The 26,654-nt window shown below is 39.9% G+C and overlaps 1 protein-coding gene across 1 annotated transcript in view; it reads left to right on the top strand.

Annotated features, from left to right (window-relative positions):
- The window catches only part of LOC124266902 (lactase-phlorizin hydrolase-like), a 32,363-nt gene extending 7,069 nt beyond the window's left edge, over positions 1-25,294 (top strand). The window contains exons 6-20 of the mRNA XM_046701740.1: positions 3,123-3,407; positions 4,291-4,409; positions 10,142-10,399; positions 11,151-11,334; positions 12,186-12,428; positions 14,121-14,271; positions 15,586-15,770; positions 17,085-17,251; positions 17,638-17,797; positions 18,707-18,810; positions 21,469-21,720; positions 22,239-22,413; positions 22,949-23,191; positions 24,297-24,432; positions 25,114-25,294. Coding sequence (XP_046557696.1) covers positions 3,123-3,407; positions 4,291-4,409; positions 10,142-10,399; positions 11,151-11,334; positions 12,186-12,428; positions 14,121-14,271; positions 15,586-15,770; positions 17,085-17,251; positions 17,638-17,797; positions 18,707-18,810; positions 21,469-21,720; positions 22,239-22,413; positions 22,949-23,191; positions 24,297-24,432; positions 25,114-25,294 — 2,843 coding nt within the window. The remainder of the gene's footprint in view (positions 1-3,122; positions 3,408-4,290; positions 4,410-10,141; positions 10,400-11,150; positions 11,335-12,185; positions 12,429-14,120; positions 14,272-15,585; positions 15,771-17,084; positions 17,252-17,637; positions 17,798-18,706; positions 18,811-21,468; positions 21,721-22,238; positions 22,414-22,948; positions 23,192-24,296; positions 24,433-25,113) is intronic.
- Positions 25,295-26,654: the final 1,360 nt, after the last annotated feature.

Raw genomic sequence — 26,654 nt, 5'->3', positions numbered from 1 at the left:
AATTTCATCCCTGTAACACACAGGTTACACACACACACACTGTTTTGGAACAGTTTGCATAATATATATACATGGCCAGCTTTCTTTCGACATTAACATCCGTTGATGCCAAAAGCATGTTATATTTATCTCGCGTAGGGTATGATATAAATTTAGTAGATATGTACTTCTCACGCAGTGTTTTATACCGAACACAAACCATCAAAAATGGTTTTCATCTTCGATGTAACCTTCATTACACACAGTGCACACCCTTTTATCTACAAGAATATTAACATATCTGCCTCTATTTTGAGTCCATTGGAACTGCAACGAAATTGCACCATGGCCACGCGGACTTTTACAATTGTTAATCGTTTGAGATATAATTCCGTTCCAAAGGTACCTTTAAAGAAAGTATAATTTCTGGTTTAAGAACTGCTGAAAAGAGAGGGGTGCCTGTCCTGTTCAAACGAACATTTTAATCTTGTCATAAGTTCCGCGATAAAAGATTCTTTACTACTTACTGTTTGTGACTCTCATGCAGAGCCAAATCCAAGTCGAAACATAAAATATAAGATCTATATTATTCATGTTATGAACCCAGTTTCGTCTCTTAGACTATGATTATTACAACGTAATGCTATTGTTGTTGCAGTTGTTTCTCGGGGAGGAATTCATTGGACGTTTTAGTTTGAATGAGCATGTTTGCTAGTAAATCACGTTTAGACCATTGTGCAAACTTATAGAGGAATTACATGTCACAATTAAAAGGGTTTTACCGTTGTTACGTTTTTATTTCAGGTACACATAATTTCCTAGGACTTACCCTCTACTGTGAAAGCCTTGTGAGACATGTAAGCAATCTACCACCTTATTCCAAAGATGGAGACCTAAGAACTTCCAGTAGCACATCCAGGTTGGTGCTTCTTCTGACATTTCCATATACCTTTCAATATCCCTTTTATTCGTGATATGCTTTGTAAAAAAGAAGTATGCATTGCAACTTTTCCTAATATATACATAGACAACTTAGTCAAGCACCCCCTGACATATCTCACGATTGAATTAGCTCCCAATCTTAACTCTTTGGAGCATATATGGCACAGAACCTGGTCCAACTGGAGGGTGCTTTACACAAGGAATGGCGTAGACTGACCCTTCAGAGGATCAGGAGGCTGACAAGGGTGTTGTCTGTCATACAGTCACATGGATGTTACACTCGGTATTGACCTTGAATCGTGTAAGACATGCTAAATGACATTTTGAATGTTCACATTCACCAATAAATTCAACATTAAACATTCCAGGGCCATACTTTACAGACATGTTTTTTGTATGAAATCAGTGTATTTGTTTTTTAATGAGCATGTTTATCATCATGAAACATGGATTCCTATCATGGTGTCGTTGTATGAGTCAAAGGGTCATACGGGTCAGAAAAAAACTACCGGGGGTGCTTAATTAAGTTCTTTCTGTATATAAAAAATAGAAATGTCACGACACACTGTCAGTGGTTAGTCAGTATGACAGTTATATCAGAAAATTAGTTCCAACTAAATATCCTTTTTTAAATACCGATTTTAGGTATCTCAGACAATTATCTCAACTAACAACGGTTTAAATGGAATTAGTGTATTATCTCTGTAATCGGTCTTGATGCCCGAAAAACCCGTGAAGATCCGAGTTTATATTGGCCTTCAGCGACTCATGCTTATCGTAAGAGACATCTAACGGGATGGGATGGTCAGGCTCGCTGACTTGGTTGACAATTGCGTTGATCGATGCTCATGCTGTTGATCGCTGGGTTGTCTGGCCCAGACTCGTTTATTTACAGACCGCCGCCACATAGCTAGGATATTACTGAGAGTGGCGTTTAAAACAAACAACAGATGGCCGATAGGCCGTTCAGATGTGATTGTGTCGTCGTGTTCTGAAGGACCTACCTGACCTATTTTGTTTACATATTCATCCGTAAATGAACCTAACGGATATCGCTTAATCCAGTGGCTTTATCCCGCTGAGATATCTTCTTAATATGGTGTATTATCATAACCCGGCTTAATAAAAAAAACAGACGTACAACATTTGAATAGAATACATCATTAATTGATTATTTCGTTGACGCTTTGTATCTAACAACAGTTCAATGTGACAATACAAATACTATCGGTACCACATATAGTAATGTAAACCTTTTCAGAGTGAAATCTATTTCAATGTGGACATACATGTTACAGCTTTGTTTATTAGATCTCGACCCGAATGGATGAAGGTGACGCCCTTTGGGATAACAAGAGTGCTGAGCAGGATCAAGTACAGTTTTAACAATGTGGACGTTTACTTAACAGGAAGTGGTTTATCAGAGCCGAACGTAACGCTCCTAGATGGCAACTTAGTGCAATTTTATCGCATTTTCATCAATGAGGTTCTGAAAGGTGATTAAAGCAAATATTATGTGTGGTGTTGAGTGTGCGAGTGGGCGGGCAATGCGTTGCAGTCAGACATATCTATTTCAGTTGCTTGTACACTGAAGACCTATATCAAGGTAACCAGGGTTTGACAGCATATGAAAACGTCACACCAAACATCAATCAGCTTTGTGAGCGAGAGAATGAATTTAGTTTTACGCCGCTTTTAGCAATATTCAAGCAATATCACGCCAGGAGACACCAGAAATGGTGATTCATATACACATGCTTATGAAGTCGGGACAGCAGAATGGATTCTGAATCTTTCAAAAGAGAACTTCTACGAATATGGAAATATGTTTTATGAGTATAATTTCACTCAAGAGTTCTACTAACATTCATTCTTTCAGCCATCATGAATGTATATTCTAAACATTTTAACCCTCGTCTTCAGCAGCCTTTGCTTGTCGAAAGAGGCGACTAACGAGATCGAGTTATCAGGCTCTGATATATTGATAATCGTATCCAAATTGCATAGATCGATGCTAATGCAGTTGATCACTGAATTGTCTTGTCCAGACTCGATTATTTACTGACCGCTGCCATATAGCTAGAATATAGGTGAGGGTAGCATTAAACAACAACCAACCCAAACCCAAACCCAACCAAACCAGTTTATAGTTTTTAAACAACACGATGTAGACTCGTACGCTCATCTCACACAATTTACAGCTGTAAACCTGGACAACTGCAGTGTGAAAGGTTTCATGGCATGGCCCTTGATGAACGGTCTACAGGACGTCAACTTCTCAGATCCACACTTCCCTAAAGCCTCGTCTATGTGGTACGCTGGACTGGTTCTGGACAATGGGTTCAAGCCTGGGTACTCGAGGCCCGGGGGTAGGGGATCTGCCGTGCAGGGGAAGGGGGAGTTTCACTATGGGACATTCCCCAAGGACTTTCTCTGGAGTATAGCTTCCTCCTCCTTTCAAATTGAAGGCGCTGTCATGGAGGATGGTAAGACTTGACGTTGTTGCTGATATATAGTTTACATTGATCCACTTGACAGTGATGTAAAATATGTGACAGTGATGTTCCTCTTGGAACAATATGGGTCAATGTAAAATATCGCCCACTTATAAATAACAGAAATATAATAATTGTTAGGGAGAGCAGATTCGATGGTCATTGCTTTAAAATATTTATTTTCTTCTTTGAAAGGCTGAATTGAACAAATATAATATTCTCTTCCGCGAACCATTTTTCGTTAAACAAACTTACCTCTTAACCCCAATATCAAATAATCGATCCATCGCAACAGAGTGTATGATTTGACTGAGGGTGTGAGTATCAGTAAACCCTATTGTAGACCCGGGAAGATCCGGGTTAGAATTGATATTCAGTAACCCATGCTTGTCATAAGAGGCGACTAATGGGATCGGGTGGTCAGCTGGAATATTACTGAGTGCAACGTAAAACTAACCTCACTCACTCACTAACCCTACTGTGACAATAATGGGCAATGAGGAATGGGCTGTCCGCAATGAACCCATGACAAAGAAGGTTATGTCAGCATGCTATCCAATTCTCACCTGAAGACAGGATTTATTTATGTAAATGTAAACAACCTTTTTTAAACATTGTCGATCTCAAGATGTTACACAATACGCGAATGTGGACTTTCACATGTCGATGAGTACATACAAGTACAAACGAACAAAGAGAGAACCTTCATTAACAACAAGAGACACTTGACAAACAGAGTAGATAAATGTTTGCCATTTTGTCACAACGGCAACATCGGTGTCAATATAGTGATGCCAAATCAATGTGTGTATAGGTATTAGTGTTGATTTAACACCCTAATTATTGAGTCTTTATTGTTGTCTTTCAACGTCAGGACGAGGAGAGAGCATATGGGACAACTTCCAATTCGTCATACACAACGATTCTGGCAGCGTGGCCTGCGACAGCTACCACAAATACCCCGAGGACGTGAGGCTTCTAAAAAACCTTGGGGTGAGATCACTCTGAAATGACTTATTGTTCGATATACTGGAAGTAAATAAACCAAAAGTTTGTTTTTGTCACTCATTGTCATATTCAGTAAAGTACTCTTATAAGGAGGCGTGAGGTGAGGTGAGGTGAAATTGGGTTTTACGTCGTGATAGAGAATATTTCGCTCATATGACGACGTGCATGCGTGTGTATGTGTATGTGCGGCTGCTTGTACCAGCCCAGACATAAGCTGGTTTTATAGTGCTAGCTCACTGATATACCATGCCGCAGTGAAGCATGAATACCTCTCTCAGACACATTATACTGACTCCGAGCCGACCAGTCCTTGTTGTACCTATTTATGCCGAGCGCCTATTTTAACGTCATTTGGCATGACGCGGTCGGGGATCGAACCCGCGACCTTCCGCTCTCCGGGCGGACGCTCTCACAACTACACCACGGAGGCGGTCTATAAGGAGAGACGGTGGGGAAGCCTAGTTACGAAAACGTTCGCTCGTTCGATTTCCCATATAGGTATAATGCGTGAAGTCCATATACCGCGTGGCGTTGACAAAGAAAATGTTCATGTCAACACATTCTTGGTAACGTTAGGGTTCAAGCGTGTTATTGGGATACCTTCTTTGGCCGTTGTACTGCTGCGCAATATATGGCAATACCCACACACGTCATTATGTACAGTCATTGAGTGGGACATGTTTCGGACACCAGGTGTTTTCATGCTTCGCTATTTGAAACATATTTCAATACACATTCGAGATGCATTAATTCTAAAGGGAAAGGTGTTCATACAAATAATAATGTTATTACAGATGCATTTGATTGTCTTGTTGGTGTTAGGCAAGGTTGTGCTTTAAGCCCCTTTCTGTTTTCTTTTTTCATGAATGAACTAATGTCTTTGATTTACTATGCACATAGTGTATTCAGTAGTATGCACATCTTATTGAAATGTTTAGTTTGCTCTTTACTGACGATGTGCTGACTCTCAACGTCAGTGATTGGTCTACATAAGCAAATGAATACTTTCGAAAACTATTGCAATACATGGGTCGTAAACATAAACTTAAACAAAACCAAAGTATTGTTTTAAAGAAGGATCGAAACTGAAAATGTCAGTAAAGTGGACATGTAAATCAACTACCCTATGACTGCAGTATCTTGACGTATTTATTCACTAAATCTTCAAATTGGTTGCTATCTACAGAAGACATTTCAGTTAAGAAAGCTTTGTAACTACTACTACTATTACTAACTACTAGTAACTGTAGCTATAAGGTTTTGTTTGTAATATTTGACTTTAAAGGTAGTAACTACATTACTATACAGAATTATGTTTATAAACACGATTGTTTGCAAAGGTATTAATGTATGCATGTGAAGGACTTCTTGGTCTGCACCCTTAAACGTTGTATTGTGCGTGGGTAAGCTCCTCCCCATGCCCTCTTCACACAACCCGTTAAAACCTTTTAAATTGATCTATAATCTTGCCTTAACCGCAAGCATCGAGCGTTATACCTTATATTGGGCTTCACATGTAAAAGCAGATTTTAGACACGAACTAACCTATGCGTGGATATGACGTTGGAGGCAAACAGCATCTCTTAAATTTACTTGTAAGAAGAAAAGATTATGTCATAGACGAGTGGCTTGCAAAAATAATTCCCGTACTTTTACTTATTTCTTGTTTGACGAAAACTTCATGTGTGAACCATACATACTTTACATCGATTTTAAGAAAGTACGAATGACCCTGCCCCAGTTTCGTTCAGTTTAATATGATCTAATGTGTTAAAAGGGAATTTGTCATGACACACCTTCAATATTCAAATAGTGGAAATTTAATGCCATTCGACTAGCGTTTTATTATTATAGTTACCTTAGAAGCAAATAAATACCCAGTCCTTTTACGACACAACCTTCAAAAGACAAATGTAACCAGCTATTGTCAACTGTTCGATATATTGATGATTGCATGGTTCGGGCCATTATTAAGTCCACTCCACTGTTGAACAATGGCAATACTTGGCTATGGGCCTCCGGTTTTCAGTTCTGAATAAAGACTAACTACATGAAAAGATAAAGGTATAGCCTTGTACATTTATCGGTTGTTGTACTGTGTACCCAACAAACCTGTAATTAACACATCCTAAGGTATGTATTAATAATCAGTCGCTGGGAGTGGCTATCAGAGGATACTTACAGTATTGACTAAATATAGGATGTTTACATGCGTGTCTCTGGGTAGATAAAACTCGATAGCCGAGTAGAAATATATTAAGTGCGTACATGAATACTTAACCCGGTCCATGTTGATTTCCCTTAGACGGGCTTGGACACTATAAATGACTGAATATTTAATCATAGGTACAAATCCGAATTGGTTCGATGTTGATTTCCCTAAGAAGGCCTTGGACACGAGTAAATGACTGAGGCAATTAATGAGGTATGTGCTCAGGCTTTCCTACTTGGTTCATGCATTTCATCGTATCTTATGGGGCAGGTTGATGCTCAAAATGTCAATAAGCCCTTGTTTAAGTCAAATGCCCAAATGAACTTCCAGTAGAATATAAAGGTTTGTCTTAAGGAACGAATCTATAGATAGTCTCCTTAACATTTGAAAATTATCGAATTTAGATGTTCACAACCAATATATATTAAAACATGTACTGTTAAGTATTTAATGCCAAATTAATGAGGCTGTACAAACAAAATCGATTTACATGATCTTGACAGCAATAATCAACAAACATGTTTATCCAGTAGAATAAATATGGACAGGTAACTACTGACGTAGGGAGGCACGTACTGCACACATCCATAAAACTGGTTGTCCCAAGTGAACAGAAACAATTGACATATTTTCAGAACAGTTTGTACACGTTGAATCCTTCCCTATCGAATCTCCAGTCATCGTTAAGACGTTCTATTGATAATATTGATGTGAAGTCACTAAATGGGGTTCAGTGTTGATGAAAGTTAGCACTGCTTACAACACACTAGACAAATCGAACACGTGCATTGCACTCTTTGTGTCAGAAAGTATTGGAACATACAGTCAAACACAGTTTCGAAGTTTAAGGAACCTCCGTAAAAAGGTTTAGTTATTTTAGTTATTTCATTATTTAGGCACACCAATAAATAAGTAAAAATGGAACGGACCTTTCTTTTGTTTCGAGACAACTGTAAATTCGACACAAAGGTGTTTGAATGTATCTGAATTCGACACAAAGGTGTTTGACTGTATCTGAATTCGACACAAAGGTGTTTGACTGTATCTGAATTCGACACAAAGGTGTTTGACTGTATCTGAATTCGACACAAAGGTGTTTGACTGTATCTGAACTCGACACAAAGGTGTTTGACTGTATCTGAACTCGACACAAAGGTGTTTGACTGTATCTGAACTCGACACAAAGGTGTTTGACTGTATCTGGACTCGACATAAAGGTGTTTGACTGTATCTGAATTCGACACAAAGGTGTTTGACTGTATCTGAACTCGACACAAAGGTGTTTGACTGTATCTGAACTCGACACAAAGGTGTTTGAATTCAGAAGTGACCTTTCAATTTGCTTTTGGTTCTTAAGGTAGCCGATGAAATGCAATGAGCACAATTGCAATATGTTTGTTATAAGGAAACGGTTGGTCTGGTTCCAGTGCTCCATTTTAAACACTGTTACAAATGAACCTTCAGTGTTCTACAGACCCGTGAAGGTCCGGGTTAGAATATTGATCTTCAGTAACCCATGCTTGTCGTAAGAGGCGACTAACGGGATCGGGTGGTCAGGCTCGCTGCCTTGGTTGACACATGTCATCGGTTTCCAATTGCGTAGATCGATGCTCATGCTGTTGATCACTGGATTGTCTGGTATAGTCTCGATTATTTACAAACCGCCGCCATACAGCTGGAATATTGCTGAGTGCGGGTTAAAACTAAGCAAAACTCACTGTTCTTCGTGGCATTGCACGGCCGTTTGAATGAATGAATGAGTGAGTCAGTGAATGAATGAATGAATGAATGAATGAATGAATGAATGAATGAATGAACAATTTTCAGACTCATACGTTCATTGACAATTTCCGACTTTATCATAAATATATGTTGATGAATTTCTGTCAAAATAGGGAATTGCATCGGAATGTTTTAAAAAAATGACTCTACCATTTGAATAGTAATTAATACTACACCATATAACCTGGACGTTCTAAAACAGCAAATTCCTTGTTCAAAATGATTCATTAATAATAAGCTTTACTAAGCTTTAAGAATATTGATTTGACGACAGAACAAACGCGATGCCCTCTATTCTGGAATCGCAATATTGTGAGATAACTCTATCTGATAACAGTGGCGTTACGGTCAGCTACACTAGCACACGTTCCATTTAACAGTTGGAACGTGGTGAAGTCAATATTGATAAGTATAAAAAGCAACTTATCACTGATCACAGATCGATCATATAACTTGAACATTGTCTCAGGTGAAGGTTTATGTATCATATAGAAGTGTTTAAGAAATAATGTCGATAACATCTCTAAGTCAATGTTGTGGAAGCTGTTGTATCAATAAAAACAGAATTGACTCTGGATCTTAACGTCTTTACACCTTTTATCGTACCTCCATCGAAAGAGCTAAGAGGATGAAGATTGTGATTTCTATCTTGAACGACTTCGTAAGTCTGCTAAAACCACACGTGTATACAAAGATTCAATATATACCAGAGAATATATTGAATCTGAAAGTACTATCAATTGTATTAAAACCTGACATTGGGTAAATATTTACGTCAGATCAGGAACAATGAATGAGTTTCTCTCATTCAAGAGGTTCTTGTGGCCTTCATGGCATCGAGGATGCTTACGATGTAGTTCCTCTTCCAGAAGTATATGATACACTTCAAAACATCCATTTTAAAGACCATTCGATGCCATAGACCTTTAGCTTATGTATGGTTATAATTAAGCCTTGTTTCATAACCTATGCATCATATTTATGACACCTTGTCTGATATTTTCATAATTCACATTCTCACGTTTACAGATGTCTCTGTTAATAGTTATGCTTCATCAAGTGATAACATATTTTAGGGATCATGGACTTCACATGTTTTGTTTAAGTATGGCGTCTGGCAACAAACATTTATTGTAGTGCTGTAATGATGCATCGAATAATAGTTGGATTGCAATTGTTGAGTCTCCGATAGCAATTACTCGACGGTAGAAACGAAAAACTGTCGATGCATATATAAGTTTTTACTGTTTACATAATCTGGGTTTCAAGGTTTTTTTTCAGTTATTAAAGAGACTGAAACTACTTCAACTTGTTTATATTTCATATAAACTATACATTCATTTGGGAAATGACTTCAAATGAGACAATTCAAGGAGAAACAAACTATTGCAATAGTATTGCAATAGTTGGTCGCAATAGACTATCGCTATCGCAATAGGATGTTGTTTCCTCTCAGTAGTTACTCTTAGGAAATAGTACTAGCTACAGAAAATCTTTATGTGAACACTTGATGTCGTAATCGATTTTAAGTGGGCCATCCATTGATTGTGGCAGTTATAATGCCTTTTATGCAATATCTGTCGTTGGCCTTATTGGCGTTGACCTTCCATGTGCATTGCAGTCAGATTATCAGTCAAATTCCCGTGTAACATCCCGGGAGTGACACACAGTAAGAACTAAAGTAACACTCTTTAAAAGTATATCTTTCATCGTATTCATTCAGGTCGACCTGTACCGTTTTTCCATCGCTTGGCCAAGAATATTCCCTGATGGCACCAAAGCATCTATAAATCCAGCTGGTATCCAGTACTACCATCGGCTCCTCGACGCTCTCCTTGCTGCAGGCATTGAACCAATGGTCACCTTGTACCACTGGGACCTTCCAAAGGCTCTCCAGGATAAAGGAGGATGGACTAACGCGTCCATTATTGGACATTTCAAAGACTACGCTGACGTGTGCTTTAGAGAATATGGAAATAAGGTGAGCTAAATGCATATGTGTGTCAACTTTCCATTTTGTCGAGCAATATTCCAACAGCCCCAGCCCTTGATGTTTGCACAGCAAAGCTTTGAGGTACAATCGAGTATACTCATTTTTACCAAGATATCGACTAGCGTCATACAACTCTGAAATTGTTCGAATAAGGTGACAACGTTCAAGGCCTCAGTAAAGCTTTCAAAAAGTATTATGGTAGATATGCATATGTTGAGGGAATATTTCAAAATTTCCCTCATTAGTGTCAAAGATTATGTCTGATGCAATTCCCAATTTTGACTTGTTCCACGCGTTCCCAAATGAACAATGAACTAAATAGCTTTTGCATTAGGTTTATGATGTGTGCTCCTGGCGGGGAATGATACGCTCACCCTGTCGCGGGCACATGCTACCATCACTGTTTGAACGGGATTCATAAACATGTTATTGTCATGATATTGTCGATATTGTACTATATTGTAATATGGAAATAAGGTGAGCTATATTTGCTTCTATGCATCACAGATTATTCTGTTTAACGCCGCACTTAGCAATATTCCGCAGTAAAATGCAGCGTTATTTGAACACATATTTGACTTCAATATGGTTTCAAGAAACACTGGAACATGAGGTTAAATAACAGTAAATGGATCAATATTTTTTGTAAGTTGAGTAGGACAATATGTCGGATTCAGACATCAACACAAAAAGTGTTCTGGTGCATAAAAAATAATCGCCTATGGTTGTCTGTTCGCAGGTGAAACTATGGGTGACGTTCAATGAACCTTGGGTGTTCCTTGTAAAAGGTCTAGAGATGGGACTGAATGCACCTGGATACACCAGCGCTTGGGTCGAACCCTTCACTGGAGGACACCATGTTCTACTGGCCCATGCCGATGTCTACCATCTGTACAATGATACTTACAGGCAGACACAGCATGGTAAAAGTCTTATGTATGTAACTAACCTTTGGGGCATTCCAAAGCGATGTAGATACTCTGTGTCAAAAGAAGCCAAACAAGCAACAGGGTTGCCATATGTGGACAATTATTTAGTCTCTGGAGATACATAGTTAAATGAGTGTAATTTGTGACAATATGAATGAAAAGGAAGCCAGGAGAATCTCTTCCTGATGCTGTCCCTAGTACGGTGATCTACCTTCAGTTGTTGGCGATCTATAGCCCATGTTTACATTGTATTGTCCAGAAATAATTTTCTACTTTTAAAGATATATGCTAGCTAGTTTTAACTCAATCTGTGATAATCTGGTGGTTTTACTGTCCTTCGTTGACAGTGTTGTATATATTATGTGTATGTATGATGAATTTAGAACTAGTTTTAGTCACGATATGGCTGAAATATTGCCGATGTGACTTTAAATCTTAACTCACTCACTCACTCAATCACTCTTCCTGATGCTTGTGCTATCCTGATAGGCCATTCTATTAAATTTGTAGGGAAGTACCTATATATACAACAACGTTTATATCTAACACGTTTATGACAAACTGACGGATAGAAGGAACTGCTTTGGTTTGGACATGACCACGAACTATTCGAAGATACCTCATTTTATTTCTTTTTATCCGTAGTTCGTTATGGCCTTGCTAAGTAAACTGTACACATGGGAGAAGCCTCAAACAGTTGGTTTTATCAATGAGTTCGATATAAGCGTGTTCGTTTTAAGGGTAGTTATCTGTAGGTGTGATGATAATGAAGGTGCCATCCTTCTGCTACTGCTGCTGATAAATAACAAATAATACGAGACAAACTTTAAATGCTGCCCTGGCAGGTGAAATAAGCATTTCCTGTAACGTGGATTGGACGGAACCTCTGGACCCAACAAATTCTTCCGACATCGAGGCGTCTGAATGGGCTCTCCAGATGTACCTTGGATGGTTTGCCAATCCTGTTTACGTCAACGGAGACTACCCTGACGTGTTGAAAGCCAGGATAGTCACTACCTGTAAGGGAGAGGGACGCAATGTGTCCGAACTACCAGCATTCACAGAGGCTCAAAAGAAGAGAATCAAAGGTAACTATACTGGCAAAGCCCAAGCATGTACAGCCGTTCATCATATCTGTAGTCAACTATAAGCGTGTTCAGTATATACGATGTTTACTGCGTTCAATGATAATACGACCCGTGAAGATCCGGGTTAGAATATTGATCTTCAATAACCCATGCTTTTCGTAAGAGGCGACTAACCTGACCGGGTGGTCAGGCTCGCTGGCTTGGTTGAGGCATGTCATCGGTTCCCAATTGCGCAGATCGATGCTGTTGATCACTGGTTGTCTGGAGACACGATTATTTACAAACCGCCGCCATATAGTTGGAATATTGCTGAATGCGGCAGTAAAACTAAACTCACTCACTCAATGATCCTGCAGCTGACTCGAACTTTAGATTTGTGGCGCCTTAGACAACTTGAAACCATGAAAAATGGGTCACCGTAAAAATATATGAACACATTTCGAAGAATTTTATAAACCCGTTGAATCTCACCAGTCCGAACCCGGGCATCCCGCTTTGACTTCATGCATGTCACCAATTGCAAATATCGATGTGTATGATGTCAATATTCCATCTGGGCCATACAATCCAGTGATTGAAGCCATACGCAGTGATCTACCCAACTTTAATACGATGAAATGCATCAAGTCAGCAACTCTGGCAACCCAAACACTTCTTATGACATTACTAAAATCAGCTGTGACCTGAGTCTTCACTTCGCATGTGTATGGACGACCAGGATATCCATATGAAAGGAAACATCCGGAGTTTAAGGTCGAAGCATCATCTCAGGACGTCTCAGAAACTCCAAAAACCGCGAGGATCAAGGCAAGATCTTAAGAAACCCATGCTTTACGTAATAGGCGTATACTGGTATCGGTTGTTCAGGGTCGCTGACTTTGTTGTTATCGTACCCCAATTGCGTAGATGGATACTTATGATTGTTTGTTTACTAAAAGCTGAAATATTGCTGTGCGGCGTTAAACAACAAACAAATAAAGAAACAGAGCAGGTATTCCGCTAGTCTCACATTTTTTATCTTTATGTCCTGATGTCTTAGTGCTGTGTACATGTTACAGTCAATCTGTCAAACCAGTCATTTGGTCAAAAGACTGGTCAAAATTTTTAGTCATTTGGTCAAATAACTGGTTTGACAGATTGACTGTAACATATACAAGTGTTGTCCTTCGTTTCCCCAAGATATAATTCTCTGCAGACACCACGGTGTCACAGCGCGGAATCCGTTTCAGTGTATACTACTTACACTTTGCTAAGGATCACAAAAATTCCCAACTTTACTTAAACATAGATTTATAATTTGAAATTGTATCCATTTTAAACTAGATAAATAATGATATGGTAACCCCTGATTTGGCAAACAGCCACTTTATTCTTACCGTATGCACTTGATACATGAGAAACCATAAAAATGGTTTTCATGGCAGAAATCAACCACTTTGCAAATCATGGAACGAGTCATTGACAAGTACACAACACCTGTCAATAGCAGGTATGGGATCCACAAGATGCAGTGACATACTGAAACCTAGGATCCATGCTTGCAATAAGCTTAGATATTTAAACCAAATGAGACCCCGCATCATAGTTTTCTGTTGAATCAATGATTTGATCATTAGCAAAGTGTGAATAGTATATAAACTTGTGTGTGCGTTCGTGCTTGGAAGTGATGTACTAATGGTTTGTTTTTTCAAGGGACTTATGATTTCTTCGGCTTGAACCACTACACCACGCAGTATGTGCGCAAGGGAAACTCCACTTACAAATGTCTGACTACCGGCCAGTGCAGGCCAGACTTCACCCCGGATCTCGTCATCGAACGTCTTCTTGACCCCTCGTGGCCAAGGTCAGTGTAGTTTCTGCGTGTGTTATTCTTAAAGATTCGACGTATGTCTTTTATGTTTGGTTGAAGTATTGTCCAAAGTCACACATTTTATGACAACTGATCTGACCAACTTGGCCGCATGTCGATATTTCTCGATTATTATATCTTCATTCTATTGAAATTAATACCTCAGCGACCACAGCTCCAGTGTGATTCTGGTTCAGCATATAATCAGTCCAATCAAATATAGAGGACATTATATTTGCAAATACAGCCAGGGGGTTAATCATTTTGGAATTTGGATGTGCTACACGAGATACAGGTTTACCTGCAGGAGAGCTCAACCGTAAGCCCGATTAAGATTCTTTGTGTGTTCAAGCATTAGCTCGTCCAACATTTGGCACTATCATGCAATAGCATAGCACTACGTGGAGTCATCCAAAAGATCATATCCAGGGGCCCGTTCCTCAAAGCTATCGTAGCGCTACGACAGTCGTATGTTAAAGTATGGGAGTTACGATCATCTTAGCGCTACGATCGCTTTGAGGAACGAGACCCTGTTCTTGTCAGTTTGCTGACGGGTTTACCCCTTGGTCATTTGGACAAGACATCAGGCTTTGAATCATATAACGTCCGTGGTTCGTATCCAAATGCGGAATCCGTAATGACCCTAATACTGGCGAAGAACACGAGGCAGAGCACGTTCATATCAACTCAGAAAACGTCTCAATACCCTGATATGCGGCAGAGGACGTGCATTCCGTTGACGGTGGTGTATGTGGCAGGATGTGGAGTCATCCTAACAATTGCTGACGGGGTTAATCTCTTTGGTCACGTGGACAAGGCTGAATACCAGACGATAGGACAAGGCGTCTGACTTCGGATCAAAAGGTCCGTGTTTCCCAGCGAGGGTGTCAGCATGCAATTCCTGCTGCAATAACTCAAGACAAAGGATCACACATTTTACGAACTCTAGCCTTGGGTGTGGCGAGCAAACACTTTTACGTTAGAGTATCCCGCTGTCATTGATGGTTTAATTTCATGAGACAATTGGTATACCACACAGTGATGCTGCGAACTTTGGCACTATTCAGTATACTCTGATTGTTCAAGGGATGGTTTTCAGCAACTCATGCTTGTCGTAAAAGGCAGCTAACGGGATTGGGTGGTCAAACCCGCTAATTTGGTTGACAGATGTCATCGTATCCTAAGTGCGTAGAACGATGTTCATGCTGTTGACCACTGAATGATCTAGTCCAGAGTCGAATATTTACAGACGTATAGCAGGAATATTGCCGTCAAACAACAACCATATAAGCTTATTGTTCATGACAGGAGTGGTTCCCCCTGGTTGCTTGTAGTTCCCTGGGGGATGAGGAAGACGCTCAACTGGGTGAGGAACACCTACGGCAACATCCCCATCTACCTGAATGAGAACGGACTGTCCGACAACAACGGTACTCTGGATGACCAACACAGGATCGACTTTTTTCGAGCTTACATAAATGAAGTTCTGAAAGGTAGGTAAGGGTCGGTGATGTACCCTAACAGTTTAAGGTGAGTTGAGTTGAGTTGAGTTGAGTTGAGTTGAGTTGAGGTGAGTTGAGGTGAGGTGAGGTGAAGTGAGGTGAGGTGAGGTGAGGTGAAATACGGTTTAATGTCGTGCTTGAGAATATTTCGCTCATATGACGACGTGCATGCGTGTGTATGTGTATGTGTGGCTGCTTGTACTAGCCCAGACTGAAGCTGGTTTTATAGTGCTAGCCCACTGAGATACCATGCCGCAGTGAAGCATGAATACCGCACTCAGACACATTATACTGACTCCGAGCCGACCAGTCCTTGTTGTACCCATTAATGCCGAGCGCCAGACAGGGACCAACAAGTACCATATTTTAACGTCTTTTGGTTTGACGCGGTCTGGGATCGAACACGCGACCTTCCGCTCTCTGGGCGGACGCTCTAACCACTACACCACGGAGGCGGTCTAACAGTTTAAGCATTCGACAATCACGCATGTGGCTTTAGGTTCGATTCCCCTCACGGGTCCAATGTTTGAAGTCAATCTCTGTCCACTGTATCATATCGATGAACATTGTTATAGTGGCGTAAAATAAAACTGTCACAGTTAACCATCGGACATGTTGCACTGAACCATAGTAAGCTGTGTGCGTCTGCACTATTTATCATTCTGCCGTTGCATAGTTTGTGTCTTACGAAAAGGTCAAAGGATAGGATAAGCATGATGAAAGGGAAGAAGGTTTTGAAAACATTGTTTTGAAATTTAAGAGATGTTTTCAATTTTAATTTGAACTACATATTTTTCATTTCATATCTTCCATTCTTAAACTCACCACTTGGCTTAAGGGTCTGTTTGAAGTCTCTCCATGAAACACCATACCTTTCTCACAGCGATAAATGCTTAATCATCAAAATATTTGCTGTTTTCGAAAAAGAAAGACTTTATACTGCGCAATCCTTCCACCCAAAATACCTTTATAAAATGCGTACGTAATGATAAAATATGTGCCATTAATATACTTAGATGTGCCCTTGAACTTGAACAAAGCATATTTGCAGTTTTCGAAAACTAATAAGTTTATACTGTGCAAGCCTTTGATCCAAAACACCTCAATGAAATGAGTATGTAAAGATAAATATGTGCCATAAATTTAGTCAGATGAGCTCTTCAACTTGAACAAAACATTTTTTTATGAATATACTCTTATCAGAAGAAGGCTGAACATGCACGGTACTGTGCTGTCCGATATCGTGATATCACACTTCCACAAAGATCTTTTACCCTTCCTTGTCCGTTCATTTTCTGTCCACAGCTATTGATTTTGACAAAGTGAATGTTAAAAGCTATACCGCGTGGTCGTTGATGGATAACTTTGAGTGGGAAGGTGGATACTATGAAAGATTCGGAGTTCATCATGTGGACTTTGACAGCACCGACAGGACGAGGACCCCGAGATCGTCGGCGGCCTTCCTGCGACACGTCTGTATAAAATGTCACCTGAAAACGACCTGGTCACCAGAATACTTAAGTCTTTTTTCGTTATTATGAAACAAATAATAACTTATTAAAATTTGACAATAAATACTTCATATCAAAACCGGATTTTGTACACCAAAACGATAAAAGTATTTGCCTTTTGGAAACTCGATTGTTTATAGACCACCATTTTGACCGTCTTTTAGATATGGAACGCTAATGACCCGAGTAAGATTTTGCATGTACAATGCCTAAAGTCTTTCAGATACGTTTCTTGCATATTACTAAAACCGGATGAAAAACAGACCCATCTAAATAGCCGTCGTATTGTTTCTTTTCAGGTTCACAATAACAAAAATGATTTCAGTGAAAGTGTTTCTGTTTTAAAGGTCTTCAAGGACAATGGCTTCAAACCCGGCGCCTTAACAGATCCCAGTCGGCAGCCTCTCCCTTTCGAGAATGAATTGTTTTTTGGAGTATTCCCAGAATGCTTTGCGTGGGGGGCTTCCTCTTCCGCCTCCCATATAGAAGGGCTGCTGGACAAAGAAGGTAACACCATCAGGGAGAAGTCTTTTGCGTGACACAATGTCACACTATTAACAGATTCGCTGATAGAACAATCATCGTTGTTATCACCTTTGACAATGTTATGAAATGATCTCGTTCTCTTACAATACAATTGTTGCCATTATGCAACTTTGGCCAAAAATAAAAAAAAGCGTTGTTCAGCTGAAGTAGGAATGTGAAGTGTAATTTTGGGCGCATAGGAATTCTGCAAAGCTCCAATCGGACCCAAGCCGTGTCACCCGAGCCAGTAGGCGAGGGATGACACTGCTACAGAACGGCGTACATCAGACCGTATTACCCGAGGGAGAAGCATACAACGTATTTATCTTACCGCCATGTTAAATGTACAAAACATCATTTTATTTTATGTTAAATATCGCGACCGACTATATGACATGTAAACAAAATGGCGTCTGCCTCTCGGCTGGATTTTTAAAATCAATGAAACATATTCTGAAAGCTTAAAACTGCTATAAAAATGGTTAATTATGTTTAAGCTGAGTGTGCAAACCACTCAATGTATAAAATAGCTTAAATAAAGCAGTGAAAGTCGGAAAAATTAATCTGTACAAAGTGAACACAAAAGCAGCTGATCGAACGGTTTTCGAACTCCGGGCACAGCATGCGTCATATAATGACGTCATACGATTGTTAGCGCTTCAGCTTCTCGGCGGAGAGCTTGGCGGTTACCGTGGCAGCGGGTAATATCTTTCCAGTTGACACCCTCGGAAACTTGTTAAAGCGTCATTAACCAAATTAACCAATTAAAATGTTTTACATGAAGGTAAGATAATGTTAGTTGTAAGCGCCTACCACATCGATGCACGTTTAGGTTCGACTAGGTCGAATAGTTGTTGTCCTAAACAAACGCACACATGATACTGTTAACAGGAAAGGGGACGAATAGCTGGGCCAGCTTGACAGAGACACCTGCCGGTGGCGTCATGCCCTTGAAAACGAACACCGATATTGTTGCTGCTCTCAAAGATCTTGGGGTAAGATTTCAGAAAATAAATCGATACTGTGAACACATAAGCTTTTACGTTGCTACCTTTTAAATTACTTTCTGAATCAGGCAATTCAGAGGGCACACCCATTTAACAATTAATAACATCCACGATCGATCAGAAGACGTTTGATAATAAATGTTGGATACGAATGCTTGTGTACCTAGTTTTTCACCTTGTTATTTTTGTCATTGTAACCTGATGGGTCGTTTTAATCTTTGAATGTGTGTTCAGACTTTAATCCATATATCCCACATAACACATTGTGTTGTTACATAAGGAATCCAGTATTCACAATAATGTCTTTATCGATAATATTGAATACAGTATACGTAACGAGACAAACCTTCCTTCCGATACAGCGTGGATAAACTATAGCCTTATGGCGTTAAGGTGTACACAGAGCAAAAACTGTATTTATTACACAGATGTTTCGCTAAAAGATCAAAGGCGCCGACAGTACTTTATTGATTTAAACATATTTTATTCACAAATGTGAAAGGGATTGGGGACAAGTTATCCAACTTAAAATACCCGCTCCCTAATATTTACATACATACAATTTCAATTATATACATATTAGGAAAGAATACAGAGAAGGGATAGGAAAGTAAAAGAGAGAAGAGAGGAAGGGACACGACTTATGTGATCACTCAAAACGTTTTAATTGATGAATAAAAGTTTGCACACATTTGAAAATGCATTCATTCTGTTGAATAGTCAGGTCAGGACTCCCAAGTAACATCGGATGATAAAGTACACTTTTTGCATGACGTTACACTGTATTGACATCACTACGCCATTCTCGTTTGCCCCCTCGTTATCAAACGCAGCCTTGGTAACCGGCGTCATTGTATTTAAGAAATACAGTTAGCTCTACCATAATGTAAAGTGTAATAAAGCACACTTTCGCCCTAAACTATTATAGCGTCCTCGCGCTTTAACGTTATAATAGGCGGGTACGTCCGATTATGAGGGGGCAGACTAGAATGACGCAGTGACGTCAATACATTGTGACGGTTTGTGATTGTAAGGTGTACATTATCGTCTGATAAAGTAACTGTCGGTGCCTTTGATCTTTCACCGAAGCATCTTAGAATACACCATACATGGGGGTAGAGCGAACTTTATTTCTTAATTGGGGTAGAGCTAGCTGTATACTTTAAGTATATGATGGGACATAATACAAAGAGACTGACCTTCCACAACAACTAACAGTGCAACATGTTAACCAAAAAAACATTCAAGTATGCATGCACTTACGATACGGACATAAACCATTAATGCTCATATTTTCTGATGCTTTTATTCACTGTTTGCTCATTATACTACGAGAGAGATATGTCATAAATGTTCGAACTTTAAGTTTACTGTTTCATATATGGAAATGTGTTTTTAATATAGATAATATTTATCGCATTGCATGTATGGATTTCTGTATTGATATCGTTGTTGATTAACGGTCAAGCACATAAAATATATTTCATTTTCTGCATGGCTTATGTTTAATGTGAAACATGAATATTTGCCAAGTCTTTCTCTCTAGGAATATTTTCCCCACCTTATTTTTTAAACATTCAAATTCTGGCGTAAGCATCTTAACGTAATAAGACCTTCTTGAAATGAAGATTCGCTATGTGTTTCAGGTACGTATCCGATTCTAATTCAGGTTTAGTTGATGGTATAACTCTAGTTTAATGTAGCCATATCATCAGATGAACCTATGTAAGTGAGTGAGTTAAGATAGCTTAGGCATTAGTTGGGCCATACAGTGACGACAACAAGTATATCTAACACAAAAGCATTTTCAAAGTTATAGTTAAAAGCAAAATTGTCAGGCATTTTAATCTTAATATTAAAGTATTATTCACAGTTTCAAACACAGTCTATAAGCCATCGGTGCCAACAGCTGGGCCACCTCGAATGCAATATGAGTTAAATGAAACCTCACTGTGTCGCACTCTCTGCTGCGTCGAACTCACGGACATCTCAAAGTAACAAAACTTTCCATTTAGTCATCCTTTTGCGGTTGTGTCGAACTTCGGATAACTCCCTTCAACATCGACACAGCAGTGTTTGCATTAACTATTGTAAACCCAAAGTCACTGTGTTCTTTAATCTGATTGGTTGAAAAACATGATCGAATGGTATTCGATTCCCGGAAATTGCAAGACTATTCACTGCGTATTGACGCGTACAAATATCGCACACTATTGTATTGTTGCGTCGTCATCAGTGGTGACATCATTCAAAGCATATTGTGACGTAAAGTCGGAATGACGTCACAAAAGAGCAGTTCCAAATGCTACCATGGGAACCAGCTGAAACGGCCAGCTGATTACACATCACTGCTATACCCGTACTCGATGTCAATGAGTGTAGACAATAAATGTCATGTGGCCTTTTGGTTTACTTTTGTGTTTACAATGTCGATAACATCATGTGTTGGCCAATTTCCGGGTGTTACTGAGTATTTGAAGCACGGGAATATTTCATTTGAAACCTCCGGCTAACGCCGTGGGTTCCAAATTTATTCCCATGCTTCATCAAATACTCAATAACACCTGGAAATTGGCCATCACATGATGTTTATCTCCTAATTCCAGTTACACTAAATAATTATAAACGTTTTCCTGTTATTATCAGCTAAAGACGTATTACTTTTCATTCTCGTGGTCCCGAATCGTACCGCAAGGAACGTCAGAAGAAGCAAACCAAGATGGTATCAACTATTACAACGAGCTGCTGTTGGCTCTGGCTGATGCTCAAATTGAACCAATCGTGTCCCTACACCAGTGGGAAACCCCAGCCGCTATTACAGACGGCTGGCTGGATGACAAAATAGTGGAAGCCTTCGGGAACTACTCCAGAATATGCTTTCAGAACTTCGGAGATAAGGTACGAAATCAAAATGCCCCTTTAAAGTGGTCTCATGCAACTTGGGATTACACTTTCTCACTAAAGCACCCACTTTTCAGAGTTATGCATCTAACGGAAGCGCACAAAGTCTTCCTCCAAGATGGACGACATCTACCAACTGGAAAATCTAGGTCATCTACTTTGTGAACTCTTCTGTAAATTGGTACGGCTGCCATGGTCAAATTGCCAAAGTTACAAATTCATTTTGCAATTTAAAAGTGATCAAATGTAACAATTGTAACATTTTGGGTTAGTAGGGGTTAGTCGCAGTGGCAGAGTCGGGGAGTGTATCTTGCCCCTTCTGTTTCAGGCGTCATAACCACATGCAGAGGCACGGCATGTTCACTTGAAATAAAGAAAACCAGGGTAGTCATGCAATTAGTCAAATAAGGAAATGCATCGTACATGATTTTTTGTGCTGATGCAAAGTTAGAAATGTCACTTGTCCCTTCAAAAACGCAAAATGTATCGTCGTTTATTGTGGTGGTTTGTTGCAGGTCAAACTGTGGATAACCCACAATGAACCAAATACTCGAGCACTGTATGAATATGAGTTAGGAAAATATGCCACAGGGGTCAAAGGTCAAGGGTATCGAGCCGCTCACTACATGATCAAAGCACATGCTGCAGCCTACAGGATTTATCAAAAGGATTTTAAGAAGATCCAAAATGGTAACTTACAACGCATTTTCTACATATGGACACCCTTAATTTAGCAGTGCTTCCTAGACATATCCCAGAAATTTATGGTACCAGTCGGATCGTGTATCTGTTTCAGCAGATCCTGGCACGACCCGTGGACACAATTCTACTCATCCTATGATATCATATGGCGTTTAAACGTTAAAAACACAAAGACAGATGCACGTTTTGTCCTTTTTTACCAAACTATTTTGTTTCCTGTGACAGAAAGGGTTTCTTTATGTGCAATGAAGCTCTGATAAACTACAACCAACTTTAGGACGATTAACATTTTGACAGTCTGTAAACATAAATAAATTAACATTAATAAACCTGGATATTTTACGATTGCGACGAGAAAGGTATCTTTAGGCATTTTACCATAAATCTTCTTCTTCTTCTTCTACTGACAGAGGCCTAATAGTCCCACTAAGCTCCCTCCAAATGTGCTCGGTATAATTGAAGAATGGTAAACGTTATCAAATGATCCATTAATGGCTTAAATGAGGGTGTTGCATCATGACAGGAAAAGTAGGACTTGCGGTGTATCATTCGTGGGCTCTGCCGAAGACAGAAAGGGATCCTGGTGACTGGGCCGCTCAAGACCGGAAGTTGGCCTTCGACTCTGATTGGTTCGTTGACCCAGTGCTGTTGGACGGGGATTACCCTGACGTCATGAAGAGAGAGGTGTCCCTCAGAAGTAGGGAACAGAATCTGACCCAATCCCGTCTCCCGGTGTTTACAGACGTGGAGCGGAACATGATCAGAGGTGAGGAGGCATACAGGGAGAATAATTAAAAACAACAGAGTGAATACAATATCTGAACAGTATGCCGAGGGAGGTTTCTCCATTAGAGATGTAACGACCTGTGAAGTTCCGGGTTAGAATTGGTCTTCAGTAACCCATGCTTGTCGTAAGAGGCGACTAACGGGATCGGGTGGTCAGGCTCGCTGACATAGTTGACAGTAACTTGACACATGTCATCGTATCCCAATTGCGCAGATCGATGCTCATGATGTTGATCACTGGATTGCCTGGTCCAGACACGATTATTTACAGACCGCCGGCATATAGCTGGAATATTGCTGAATTAACAACAAACAAAGCAACTGCTACTCAAACAGTTTTCATAAAAAGAGTAAGTCAGCCAAGTCAGTGATCCTGAAAACCCGAACACGTTTGAATTTGATCATAAATCAATTCAAAATAGTATGTTAAGCGGCGAGTGGCGGCTGTAAGAGTCACCACCATCCATTCGTCACGTCCGCTCGTCACGCCGAAGACCCGGGTTCGAATCCCCACATGGGTACAATGTTTGAAGCCCATTTCTGGTGTCCCCCGCCGTGATGTTGCTGGAATGTTGCTGAAAGCGGCGTAAAACCATACTCACTCACTCACTCAGTGTTGTATTCGGCAAGCTTACGCGATATTGTTTTTCGTGATTTAACACTGACAGAGTTGAGTTGATTGATTGATTGTTCTTTTATGCCACACTTAGCAATATTCAAGCTGTGTGACGGTGGCGTGTAACTAATTGGGTCTGGACCAGACAATCAACAGGATATACGATGAGTGAGTGAGTGAGTTATTATTTAACGTCACATCGGCAATATTTCAGCCATATCGTGACGAGAACATATGTGACATTGAAATGGAATAGATGGATATACGATGACATGTGCTAACCAAGTTAGCGAGCCTGACCACCCCGTCGCCTTTTACGACAAGCGTGGGTTGCTGAAGAACAGTTCCATTTGATTGTCACAGCTTTTTGTCTTTCACGTCCATTTAAAGTGATTATGTGAACAATCGAGTTGGACTATACCCTGGCGCTGCCTCTATAAAATTACCTTTTTTTTCATTGTAACATAAGGGTCGACCGACTTCCTTGGCATCAACTACTACACCACCTACCTCGTGGAGGAGCGACGTCACAACGACGTAAACGACATGCCTTCTATCGTCGACGACAGGGCCGTCATGGAGTCGGTAAAAACTTCAACGGGAAGGTGGAGCTCCAGTATTAATTTTAAGAGAAATCATATATACTATTTGATAACCTAGTTTTTTCGTATTACATCTAAAGATCCAGATGGTTTTAAGAATTTAATGTGAAAATTCCGTTTTTCGAAGATTTAGAAAGTATACAGATATTACAGGCACAGAAAATGACGAAGTGTTCGCTTCTCACGGCGACGACCCGGGTTCTGTTCCTCAACTGGGGACAATATGTGAAGCCCATTTCTATCCTACGCCGGGATATGACTGGAATACTGCTAAAAGAGGCGTAAACCTTTACGCACTCACCCTTTTTAATAGAAACTTAACCAAAGAGCATACCATGGGTGAGTGAGTGAGTGTGGTTTATCACTATTACCGCAATATGACGGCGGGGGACGCCACATTGTACCCATGTGAGGAATCGAACCCGGGTATTCGCGGTGACGAGCGAACGCTTTAACCCCTAGGCCACACACACACACACACACACACACACACACACACACTGAACGAGCAGCTATGGTAATCGACTGCAGCAATACTAAGTCAATGTGACGGTTATACTCTAGACATCAGCGGAAATCATTTTCAGTTTCGAATCCAGGCATTCTGTGTAACAAGAAAACCACCAATACGCGACACAGCGGATTATATGTAGGTATAACTATAACTGTATAATCACATTTCAGCACAAACTCTCCATGGCTTCACGTGTATCCCAAGGGACTCAGGATGGTGCTAAGACGGTTCAGACAGCGGTATGGTAACATCCCTGTATACGTTACCGGTAACGGCGTGGGGACAAGCCAGGGACAATTCAAGATACGGACAGAGTGCAGTACATCAAGTCCCACACTAATGAAGTATTGAAAGGTAACTGCGGTGTGAGTGAGTGAGTGAGTGAGCATGGTTTTACGCCACTTTTAGCAATATTCCAGCAATATCACAGCGGCGGAACACCAGAAATGGGCTTCACACATTTTACCCAAGTGGGGAATCAAACCCTGGAGGCTACCTCACCTCCCCGGTAATTGTGAAACACGAGAGTTATTAGACAGGTTCTTATACACCTCTGAATAAGAAACCCACCTAGTTACCATCAAAATCATTTCTTTACAAAATAGGATTGATAGAGGATAACCTTTGTACATTTTGCCAATCAGAAAGTGAAACACTAGAACATTTATTTTTTCCTGTCGAAAAGTTCAAACTATGATAAATGAGTTCAAATTTTGGTATGAAAGTAGAACCAATTCAAAATAAGACTTAAATATGAATAATTACCTTCTTGGCGATTCAAAGTTGAGTATCCTTGAAAACCACCTTTTTATAAAAACCAAGCGTTATATTCAAAATTGTCATTACAATAAGACTATTCCCATATTTACCCAATTATTACCCCTAATAAAATATAATCACAACATAGAGAAATTCATTTCTGGAGACAAGACCAAATTTGCAGAAAAAAGGGCCCCTATACTTATATAGACGGACGCAAACCAATGCTTGATAATACCACCCTTTCTCTCCTCTATTCTCTTACTTTCCTACATCCCTATACCTCATTCTTTGTACTTTATTCATACACCCATCAATCATGTCGTCTCTCACTTATCCTGCAGCTTGAATATATGTGTTGTGTGTATTATCCAACTGTATGAATATTGTATCACTTGCTATCTCAATAAAAAAAAAAAAAAATAAAAAGAAAGAAACCCACCTGGTATAACTGGTATATGTGAGATCGTATGCCAGCTCCTCGGTGATGATGTTTATGACGGACTACTTTATGGTGGTAATTTTCTGGATAAGTTAGTCGTGATTCGGAAGAACACTTACATCGCAGTCAAAACTTGTTTTCCGAGTGTTAATTAATATCCTCCTATTATCTACTTTTCATCATCATATTCGTCTTGACAATGACGAGAAAATTGTTTCGTGGAAGGTCACACTTTGTATAGATTGTAAGCAGCCTTCCGGGTGACATCACAGATGACTGTTTTGTTATGTATGAATACGTCGCAGTGATCATGAGAATGACAAAACAGGGCGATTCCACATCACACCGGTACGATTATAGTGCTTAAGAAACATATTACTACACTCGTAACAGTCAGATACTATTCTCGTTCATTCGCAATCCATTGTAATCTCTCTCTCTCTCTCTCTCTCTCTCTCTCTCTCTCTCTCTCTCTCTCTCTCTCTCTCTCTCTCTCTCTCTCTCTCACTC

The sequence above is a fragment of the Haliotis rubra genome, unplaced genomic scaffold (assembly GCF_003918875.1).
Source record: "Haliotis rubra isolate DU_JTF1 unplaced genomic scaffold, ASM391887v1 Scf1288, whole genome shotgun sequence".
Classification (NCBI taxonomy): Eukaryota; Metazoa; Mollusca; class Gastropoda; order Lepetellida; family Haliotidae; genus Haliotis; species Haliotis rubra.
The sequence above is the reverse complement of the archived record's forward strand: the minus strand, read 5'-3'. Positions and strand labels throughout refer to the sequence as shown.